Source organism: Impatiens glandulifera, chromosome 1 (genome assembly GCF_907164915.1).
Source record: "Impatiens glandulifera chromosome 1, dImpGla2.1, whole genome shotgun sequence".
Lineage (NCBI taxonomy): Eukaryota > Viridiplantae > Streptophyta > Magnoliopsida > Ericales > Balsaminaceae > Impatiens > Impatiens glandulifera.
The window spans coordinates 159,086,786-159,098,704 of NC_061862.1; the positions used below are offsets into that span (position 1 = coordinate 159,086,786).

At 31.4% G+C, this 11,919-nt stretch overlaps 1 protein-coding gene and 1 pseudogene across 1 annotated transcript; one reads left to right on the forward strand and one right to left on the reverse strand.

Moving 5' to 3' along the window:
- Nucleotides 1-5,800: 5,800 nt before the first annotated feature.
- Nucleotides 5,801-7,397, forward strand: LOC124913269 (annotated as a pseudogene).
- A 586-nt stretch (nt 7,398-7,983) lies between these two features.
- Nucleotides 7,984-8,569, reverse strand: LOC124913275 (8-hydroxygeraniol dehydrogenase-like). The gene is made up of 2 exons (XM_047453873.1): nt 8,405-8,569; nt 7,984-8,361 (listed from the first exon to the last, which is right to left on the reverse strand). Exons 1-2 carry the CDS (start codon nt 8,567-8,569, stop codon nt 7,984-7,986), a joined length of 543 nt encoding a protein of 180 aa, XP_047309829.1.
- Between the last annotated feature and the right edge of the window lie 3,350 nt (nt 8,570-11,919).

Sequence of the window (11,919 nt, forward strand, 5' to 3'; positions counted from 1 at the left end):
ATAGGATATTGATAATTTCTATCAATATCATCATCAACACTTGTTCTAAGTGAAGGAATTGGCTTCGTGGTTTCTTTCCCTTCCATTTGCTCCTTCATTTGGAGACGGTGTAGATTAAAAATCTTAGCCTCCCTCATCTCTTTCCTGATTATTCTTTTCCATGGATTCTTAACCTGGAAATGGAAAGTCCATTTAAATGAATACTAGCTAATTTGAATTTTGAAGAAAGAAAATTCACTAAAAAGGTTCAAAACAATACATACAAAAGTTGGTGGAACGTATCTAATCTCCATTTTCACATACGAGCAATATTTGTAGAGGATCCCAATTTCTTCATTAAGAATGAAAAAATGTTCTTGATTCTTGAAAGTCCGAGAGAACCATCATTAGTAGTTAATGGAGCCTGATCATCAATGGTAACCTAAACATATATATATATATATATATATATATATATATATATATATATAAACAAGATCAATCTCTAAACTTAAAGGATGAAAATGATTGATCATTTGGGAAAAATAAAAAAAAAACCCACCTCATGATCGCGAGTCTAACCCGATTTCTTCCGTGGCAATGGCGAATTGCATCTCCTCGAATAGGTTATCCCCTACAATGTCCCATTATGATTTCTCTTTAGGTGGTTTATAATCAGTATCTTGCAGACCGAAATTCTTGGGGATAATAGGAAATTCTTGCTCGTCTACTTTATCCTTACAAGGAGGTGGAACAGTGTCTGTGTCAGCGAGATCAATCTGGTCCCAAAAAGAATCAACAAGAATTTGTAATGCGGAAAACAATTTAGAGATTAATGGAAAGGGTTTTGTTAATTAAAAAGAGACATGCATGAATGATAACCTTGTCAACAAACTTGTGTCTTTTTTCTTTAATGACATCCATGCCATCTCCTTCCAGGAATCTCCTCCACTTTCATTTGTAGAAGGATCTTTGGGCTCAATAACATCCTCACCATTGACTTGTTCAGTTAAGGGGATATCTGTTGGATTTTTTAGATTAAATATATATAATATAGAAAATATTATTTAAAGTCATTATTTAAATTAGTCATTAATTATTGTTAATTAATGATTGTTAGAGTTATAGATTATAGAATGTAAATGTAGCTACCCGGTAATATCTGTACTTGGTGATGTGATAAATACAAATATTAATTATATTTGGGTTTCAATTTATATTGAGCCTAAATAGTTGGGTCAGGTCCCCAAGACAAGTGATAACTAAGAAAAAATGAGCCCAAAAGAGAAAGAAGATGAGACAATAAAAGGGATTTTAGAGAGAAAAAGTTATAAAGTTTCAGATTTTTTTCTCCACCGCTTTGTGCTTGGCTCTCTGGTTTTTTATTTATGCTTTAGGGTTTCTTTCTTCCTTCATCTTCTGATCTTCCCCGTCAAGATAGAAGATTTATAATATCATTTAGTCTTGGAAGATCAACTTGATCTAAATGATGCATTCTATTCCAAGTATGATTCCGCTGCGTTTTTTTAGGTTTATTCATAAATAGGATATTGATTATTTCTATCAATATCATCATCAACACTTGTTCTAAGTGAAGGAATTGGCTTATTGGTTTCTTTCCCTTCCATTCTCTCCTTCATTTGGAGACGGTCTAGATTAAAGAGCTTAGCCTCCCTCATCTCTTTCCTGGTTATTCTTTTTCCATGGATTCTTAACCTGGAAAATGGAAAGCCCATTTAAATAAATACTAGCTAATTTGAGTTTTGAAGAAAGAAAATTCACTAAAAAGGTTCAAAACAGTACATACAAAAGTTGGGGAACGTATCTGATCTCCATTTTCACATACGAGCAATATTTGCAGAGGATCCTAATTTCCTCATTAAGAACGAGAAAATATTCTTGGTTATTGCAAAGTCCGAGAGAACCATCATTAGTAGCTAATGGAGCCTGATCATCAATGGTAACCTAAACATATATATATAAACAAGATCAATCTCTAAACTTAAAGGATGAAAATGATTGATCATTTGGGCAAAATAAAAAGAACCCACCTCATGATCGTGAGTCAACCCAATTTTTTCAGTGGCAATAGCGAATTGCATCTCCACGAATAGGTTATCCCCTACAATGTCCCAGTATGATTTCTCTTTAGATGATTTATAATCAGTATCCCGCAGACCGAAATTCTTGGGAATAACAGGAAATTCTTGCTCGTCTGCTTCATCCTTACAAGGAGATGGAAGAGTGTCAGGGAGATCAATCTGGTCCCAGAAAGAATCAGCAAGAATCTGTAATGCGGAAAACAGTTTAGAGATTAATGAAAAGGGTTTTGTTAATTAAAAAGGGACATGCATGAATGATAACCTTGTCAACAAACTTGTGTCTTTTCTTTAATGGCATCCATGCCATCTCCTTCCAAGAATCTCCTCCACTTTCGTTTGTAGAAGGATCTTTGGGCTCAACAACATCATCACAATTGACTTGTTCAGTTAAAGGAATATCATCATCAACACTTGTTTAAGTGAAAAAATTGGCTTAGTGATTTCTTTCCCTTCCATTTGTATCTTCTTTTGGACTCTTCCATCATTCTTAAGGGACTAAAAATCCTTCACATTGAGACCGCGCTTCATCGTTTTCAATTGACCTGCACTATTTTCATTGTTCCTCACATCACTATTGGTACTGGCGCCACTTTTCTCATTTGTAGCCAGTTTATTAAGGAGTGCGATTAATGCATCGGACTTGTATGAAACAATGAAAATGATAGAATATCGAATGCGTATTTGTAGAATACCGAATTCGGAGCCAAAGTCTAAACGAGAGAGTTCCGGTTTTGAATATGGATGGAGGAACGGTATTCTACAAACACGCATCTAGTATTTTACATCGGTTTTATGAAGAAGTGTATCCGGTACTATATGAAATCGACATTTTGCATGTTCGGTTTTGTATAAACACGTATCCGGTAATTTACATCAACGATTTTATAATAGAACGTATTCGGTATTATATTAAATTGGCATTTTGCAAGTTCGGTTTTGTATAAACATGTATCCGGTAATTTACAACATCAGTTTTATACTGGAACGTATTCAATATTTTGTGAAGATCAGTTTTGTGAAGACGCGTCCGGTATTTTATACTTCGGTATTCTATGAAGCGCGTCCGGTCTTTTATGAATTTGGTTTTATAAAATACGCATCCAATATTTTATAACTTCGGTATTATATTGAAACGTGTTCGGTAATTTACAAAGTCAGTCATATACAAAGGCGCACGACGGCTGGTCATGTGTTAAGATTAAATAGTTAATCAATTCTTAGTATAAATAAGAACTGAATTGTGTTAAATTAAATCTATGCAGATTGAAGAAAATCGTAAAGAAAAGTTATCTAGTAGTTTAAGCAAGTCCGGTATTTTACAAAGAGGCGATTCCGGTCTTATCTCCAATTCGGTGTTGTAAATTACCGGATACGTGTTTATACAAAACCAAACTTGCAAAATACCGATTTCATATAATACCAGATACGCTTCTTCATAAAACCGATGTAAAATACTGGACGTGTGTTTGTAGAATACCGAATTCACAAATTACCGGACGCGCTTCCAAATTGTCAACATCGATCCCAACAAGCCTCTTTTATAAACCGAAGTTGCAAAAATGCTTGGACTAAGGGGCTTACTATATTGATGTATGATTTGTTTCTCATTGAAAACACCATATTATGGAGGTGCGCGAAAGTTATAAAATACTGATTTGGTAGAGTGCCGAATTGGAGATAAGACCGGAATCGCCTCTTTGAAAAATACCGAACTTGCTCAAACTACTAGATAACTTTTCTTTCCGTTTTTCTTCAATCTGCATAGATTTAATTGAACACAATACAATTCTAGTATAAAATGAACAGCAGAAAACTGGGCCGAACAGAGTGGAATAAACTAGAGCTAAACTAAACCCTACCCTTAACTCGGTGAAATCTTGTCATTCTTTCTAGTGACAAATCGTTTATCTGTGACCGGTCTTCACTTTCACATCGCCGGTAAGTTTTTTCTTCACCAGTATTTTATCCATCTCCATTCGATTTTCTCAAATAGTTTCATTGAAGAGTTTCATTTTATTGATTTGATTATCGATTTTGGGCGTTAACATTAGGAGCAGATGCAATAGTGAAATGAACTGATTATAGAACAAATACAAATTGAGTTTTCATTGATTGATCAACATTTGTTCTTCTGTTTGTGCTGATTTTGTGCTGATTGGAATTTTTATTGGAAGAACGTTTTAAACTCTTAACTAACTTGTTGGAGTAACATATAATTTTATAAATCTTTGTCGGCTAAGGCTAGCCTGAACTGGGCTAAGTACCTAATATAACCAAAAACTTCAACAGAGAGAACCTTGAGAATCTTGCCTCTTGCGACTACAATTTCTTCTGTGTTTGCTCTTCTGTGTTTGATTTTCGGTTTCGGTTCCGGTTCGATTCTGGGTACTTGAAATTTTTCCAAATTAGTATTTTTTCAATCTATCAAGTGATAAGGACAAAGATTCGTCTAAACTATCGTGTAATTTGATTGTGAAGTCTAAATATCATGTAATTTAATTGTGAATCATTAGATGCTGATGAAATCAGGAGTTAGAACTTAGTTAGGGAAGAACTTCAGAAGAACGAAGGAGAGAGAGTGGGTTTGGGAGAAAAATTAATTAAATTAAATTTTTTTTCTACATTATATATTTTTTTTCTAAATATTATATATTTTATTATTATTCTTATATATTATTTGAATTCCTTTATACTTTAATTAATATTTTAATTAATTTAAAATTTTATAATTTGGGTCAAATTCGGGGCGAGATATTGTAGTAATAAGTTCCTCCCTTGTATGGAGAAATTTGACGAAATTACCATAAAGATGCATTTATTTGCATCCGTGGTCACCTGATAATTTTTATTGCTCTGGTGACCAATTTATTTATTTATTGGACGAAAATACCCTTATCGCTTAACACGAAGGGACTTCGCGTTTCGCGAAGGGACTTCGCGTTTCGCGAAGGGAATTTTTTTTAATATAAATACTCAATTTTTTTCATTTCGTTATTTTTTTTCTCTCTCTTCTCTCTCTACTCATCTTTCTCTCTTAGACGGCGACGGCGACGACGGCTGAGGTGAAACCCTAAACGAACATATCATACAGATCGATATCATGTGTTCATCATACAGATCGATTTATGTTCTCATTTTCATTATCTTCATCTTCAAACCCTAAACCTGTTCTTATTGTTCATATTGGTTCATATTTTGTTCATCTTATTATTCATCTTATTGTTCATCTTATTGTTCATATTGGTTTTCATATTAGTTGTTCATATTGTCGATGATGATATTTGCAGATAATCTTGTTTTCTGATTCTAAGGTGAATGTTTTTTATTTAATTTCCTCGTATTCTTGATTCAGTTCTGTTTCGCGAAAGACCTTCCCGTTACGCGAAGGCCTTCTCGTTACGCGAAGGTCTTCCCATTACGCGAAGGCATTCTCGTTACGCGAAGGTCTTCCCGTTACGCGAAGGCCTTCCCGTTATTCGGTACCACCTGAACTTTTTTGTACCTGCCTGCATATTAATAATATTTCCTCTACTTCAGCTCTCTCTTCTACTCTTCCTTTCTTTCTTTTTGGCAGGTGGCGGTTATCGTTTTCATCCGTTCATATATATATATATATATATATCCATGCACATGTATTTTTTTTATCATAGAGAGCTTCATTTGTAATTTGATTCTCAACTTGTACGTACAGTTGAAGCAGCATTACAAATAAACAAAATATGGAAGGTGGAGATGATTTAATGGAGACTCTGAAGAATGAGTCCGTTGATTTGGTACGTATAATCATCATCTTGTTAGTACATATGTTTGTCTTTGGACTTGGAATGATTAGAAGCTTATGACATTTGGTTTCAATTGCAGAAGAATATTTCAATTGAGGAGGTTTTTCAGAACTTGAAATGTACAAAAGAGGGATTATCAAACGAGGCTGCAGAAAAGAGGCCTTTAACAACTAGAGAATTTTAGTTTCATTTTTTATTGTCTCTTATATACTTTGAATTCTTGAAAACATGACATATATAGTACAATTAATGATTTGTCAAGGTAAATTTATTTATTGCAAATTTCTTGCAGGGAAAACCACCTGATTGGCAAGACTTTGTTAGAATAATTTGCCTACTTATTATCAATTCTACTATTAGTTTTATTGAGGAGAACAATGATGGCAATGCTGCATCATCTCTAATGGCACGCTTAGCACCAAAAGCTAAGGTAACTAACTAACTGGAGATTGACACTCAGGATGTGATTTCTATGGGCATGATATATTATATATTTGTTGCAGGTTCTTCGTAATGGAAAATGGAACGAGGAAGATGCATCAGTTCTTGTTCCAGGTGACATAATTAGTATTAAACTTGGGGATATCATCCCTACTGATGCTAGACTCCTCGAAGAGGATCCTTTGAAAGTTGACCAGGTGATGTTTTATTGTATTTATAATAATTATATAGTATATATGGAACTTGTTGTCTTCTTCTTCTTATCATTATTATTATTATAATATTCATGTTTGCTCGATTATTTGGTTGCTCCAGTCTGCTTTAACTAGTGAGTGTGTTCCTGCAAGCAAGGAGAAATCGAAGTTGTTGTGATCTCCACATATGTGCATACCTTCTTTGGTAAAGCTGCTCATCTAGTAGACAATACAAATCAAGTTGGCCATTTTCAAAAGGTATGTCAGTTTGGTGTTTGTCACCTTTAAATGTATTCATTCATAATTAATCTCATTTATGTTACACAGGTCTTGACTGTCATAATAATTTCTGCATATGTTCTATTGCAGTGGGGATGTTGATCGAGATTATTTTGATGTACCCTATTCAGCGCCGATCCTATCGTACTGGAATTGATAATCTGTTAGTACTGCTTATAGGTGGAATTTATCATTGCAATGCCCATTGTCCTATTCGAGACAATGGCAATCGGTTCACATCGTTTGTCTCAACAGGTTTATGAACAATCATATCATATAAGTCTTCATAAATATATCCTTGTGTTATTAAATCAATTGAATGATTTCAGGGGCAATCACAAAAAGGGCATCTCGGATGGAAAATTTTGGTGTGTCATTAGATACCAAACTTGATGCCTCCTCCATTGAGAACATTGTTAATGGAAAGGAACCCGCCATGTCGATGTGGGAATATGTTATGTGGATCCCATCACTACTCTGATAAACATGGTTGCCTTTTTGACTATCATGGTACTGTCCAGGATTCTATAGCTAAAGTCAATCTTGTTGTTAAGGTGGATAACTCAACAAGATCTAGAGATGTGATTTCTGCAACCTCTTTGTCTTCATCAGGACCTTGACCAAGAGCAAAAACAACTGTTCATATCATTTTAGATATATCATCCTTTCGGGCTTCTCTATTTGTTGCTCATTGCAGCAGGGGAGAGCTTGTTTATTTTGTTTGCTCCAATGTTTTTTAAGTTGCGGTGATTTGATAAAAAAAAAAGATGTTGTTCTTGGGTTTGTTTTCACTTTTCAGTACTAGTTTGTCATGTGGAAACCATGAATGATTATTATGCTTTGTTATATGTTCTTGTTGACATGGTGTTTATATAAATCTAACTATGTATTTGTGATTAGATCCATCCATTACACATAAAAGTTGTAGATTTATATATACAAATATATGTTCTTTTATTTGATTAATTTCAATTGTTAGACAAAAATGTGTTATTGTATTGGTAGTATACCTATCAAAATATGAACAATTTTGGGATATTATAAGTTGAGATATTATTATAATACATGTTTTAATTAATTACTACATAGTAAATTGTCTTGCCCTAACCAAAAGTTGAACAAATCCAAACTACCAACAACACACATAATAAGAACATACATAAACAACATACATAATAAGAACACATCAACATACACATTTATTAACTAATTCCCCATCATCCTTAAATCAATGACAATCTTTCCATGACTCTTCATCTGATCAGGATCACTACTAATCAAGAACGAATCATCACCGAGCCTCTCAATCGCCTCATTCTTCTTGCTAATCGAAGTACTAATAATAGTCACATTAGCACCAAAAGCCTTGGCAAACTTAACCGCACAATGACCTAACCCACCAAGACCCACCACACCTAAATTGGTTCCTAGATTATCTAAACCAAAGTACCTTAAAGGACTATAAGTTGTAATTCTAGCGTAGAGAGGAGGAACAGCCGCATCAAGAGGAAGATTGTCAGGTATTTTGACAATGAAATGTTCATCTGATACCATGATGTCTAAATATCGTCCAAAATACTTCAGCTGCAATAGAAAACATGAATGGATAAATAATAATATTGAAGACCATGCAATTATTCATTAAATATGCGAAAAGGGAAGGCCCTTCACAAAATGGGAAGGCCTTCGCGTAACGGGAAGGCACTTCACGAGAAGCCCAGTCGCGAGAATCAAATGAATCTTCCCTGAAACGGAACCAAATCAGAACATCATCAACTGCAAACATCATCATCGACAAGATGAACAATAAGAAAATCTCATGGTTTAGGGTTTGAAGATGAACATAATGAAAATAAGAACATAAATCGATTCAATCACCTAATATTAGAACGAGTTTTCGTCGTCGATCTGTATAATGTGTTCGTTTAGGGTTCCGCCACCGCCATCGCGAGAAGAGAGAAGAGAGAGAAAGAAAATAACAAAATAAAAAATTTGAGTATTTATATAAAAAAATTACCTTTGCGTTACGCGATAAGGATATTTTCGTCCAAAAAAAATAAAGTGATCACCAGAGAAATAAAAATTATCAGGTGTACACGGATGCAAATAAATGCATCTTTAGGGTCATTTCGTCAAATTCCCCCTTGTTCTATATAAATAACTCTTTTAAATACAATTAATTATATTCAACTATTTTACTGTTTTCATCATTAAATTTAAAACATTCACTCATTTATTATTTAAACTCAAATTTTACTAACAATCATAACCTACATAGTATCTATATAATAATATAGTAGTATGACCTTTCTAATGAGACTATAAGTCTCATTATGACATTTGGAGCTGAGTTTTGTTTAAGGATGGCAATTTGAAACCGCCCCGAAAAAACCGAACCGAATTGTCCCGTTTGGAACGTTTTTTCCCCGAAACCGAACGAGGATGGAACGGGATGGTATTTGTGTCCTCCGCCCCTACCCGCCCCGATTTCACCCCGTTTTTACCCCGATTCTGCCCCGAATACCATAAACATAATTAAATATATTAAATCACCAATATATTTATTTATTTACTATATTTTATAAGAGTATTAAAATTACTTCTTTATAATAATATAAAATTTTAATATATTACAATATATATTATATTAAAAAATTGCTTTATATAATTTTATTGTATAATATTTATTTATTTTTTAAATAAAAAATATTAACGGTGCCCCGCGGGATTTCCCGAAACCGAAAAAAACCGAATGGAGCGGAAATGGTAATTGCATTCCCCGAAACTAAAACGGGGCGGGGATGGTAATTGCATTCCCCGCCCCATTGCAATCCCTAATTTTGTTTGGCTTGAGACTATAAGTCTTATTATGACATTTGGAGATGGGTTTTATTTGACTTGCTCTAGTTTTCAAATAATTTTGAGTATGATATATTTATCCAGTTAAATTTAAAAAGTGAAAGAAAGTTTTTATTTATTTATTATTTAATATATATATATATATATGATTTATTTTTCAAATAATAATATACATATGTTTTAACCTTGTATAAACATATTTTTATATATTTTGAAAATTAAATATCTTAAATTGTTATTATTTTATAAAATTTAATATATAATAATTTATTTAGTTTCGTATAAAAAAAAATTGAATACATTTAAATGTCTTCTAAACTCTTTATAAAAAAAATTGTAATAATTTTTTATTATAACGAATTATAAAAAAAATAAGTTATATCTTTTTTAATTTTAACTAGTTTTAAGTTTATAAAATTTACTATATTTAATTTATGTGATTTATTTATAAATTTTTTATATTAAAAATAATTTGTTAAATGAGTCATATATAATTTTTTTAAAATTATTTAAATCTTAATAAGAGTAAATAACAAACAACTCATTGCCAATAATTAATAATTAAGCCAATCATAATTATCCATTTATATTAAGTCGATAATCATCTTTATAATCATTATACTAATAATAAAAGTTTTTTAAAAGACCCAAACAAAAATAATCAAACCAAATTCTAGAACTTGTTGATGTGTTTTTTAGTCTTTTTTTTGTATGAATTACGGTAAAAGAAAATTAATAAAAAAAATATTATTTGAGATTTGTTTCGAATAAAATATTAAATATATTTTTGTATTTAAAATTGAAAAAGTAAGTAAGAATATATTTATTTTTTTTATATATATAATATATAGTTTGATTATTTGATGTGATAAAATAATTTTAAAAATTTTAACAAAGAATTACTTAAATTGAAAAAATTCTAAGTCAAATATAACACTTTAAAAATAAATCACATATTTTAATTAAAAAATGTTAAATAAAATAAATTGCTTAGATTTATTATTTGTTGATTTAATATATATTTTTAATATTACAAAATAAATTTTATAAGAATAGAGTAATTGTATTTATTTATATTTATTTATTAACCAAATTCAAAAAAGAATTTATTTTAAAATTATATTTATATTTTAATAAAAATAAAAAATATATACATTAAAATATATAAAAATAAAATAAATCTTATAACTAAAATAATAAAATAAATCTTTAATATAAAAAAAAATAATATAGAGGGCTGATTTTTTAATTTGGCAACTTTTTGCGTTTGTGAATATCCTATACTAAAAAATGGGTAGAATCTCTCCCAGAACCCGTTTGCGAATGGAACATCAGTACCATCAACTATTCTTAAGTAAAAGAGTCGTTTTATTAGATGTACATTGTTGTTAATAGATGATTTCTCATACATATTAGAAAGAGCTTTCATCAGACTCATGGTGGTCTTTTCCTTTGCTACATTGTGAGCAACCGTCTTGGCTAACGTCAATTAAACAACTCCCAAAACCTGTCTATCAATGAGTTTTCATCCAGCTTCATTCATCTTCTCTGGTTTCTCGCTCAAAGGAAGATGAAACTTCTTTCCATAGAGATAATCTTCAATCTGTATTCTCTAGAAGGCATAATTTGTGTCATCGAATCTTCCAATGCCGTGTCTTATACTGTTGTTATTTGTCATCGTTTCCAATGCTCAGATCTAGCCTAAATGCTCTGATACCAGTTGTTAGGATTTGTATCTCCCAAATCCAATCTGCTTAAAACGATTTGTAAAAACGCAAAAAAATAAAATACAAGAAGACACAGATTTATAGTGGTTCACTCAAATTGAGCTACGTGCACTTCAGTCGCCACCTGATTTCACTATGAAGAAGAAAAATGAATACAAAATTTTCTGTCTCACACTTTATCTCTCTTGAATTCTGTCTTACTTATGTAAACCCTTAATAATCTCATATATATAGGGTAGATATTCAGGTAATAAAACATAAATAACTCTTGGTTAAGTTCAAGCTTAAAACAAAATACAAACCCAATAAACTTTAATTAACAATTATATAGTTTATTATAATTATAAGCTCCATAACTCAACACATTTATCTATAGATATTATTTATAAATCTTAATAAAATATTTAAATTAATGAAATAAGTCTAAGAAGATTTCAAAACAAAATTTTCATCATCTAATTACATAATCCAATTTTTTTTTTTTATGGAAATTGAACTAACTCAATCAACATTTACTGTTAAAACGAATAAATAATCAAATTCTCAGTTTATAAAA

Bases quoted from the DNA above. Each gene is read 5' to 3' on its own strand.
- LOC124913275 (XM_047453873.1), bottom strand. From the start codon at position 8,569: ATGATGATGTTTGCAGTTGATGATGTTCTGATTTGGTTCCGTTTCAGG. The intron at 8,362-8,404 runs GTCTTCAATATT...TTTCTATTGCAG, and splicing joins ATTTAATGAATAATTGCATG to CTGAAGTATTTTGGACGATA.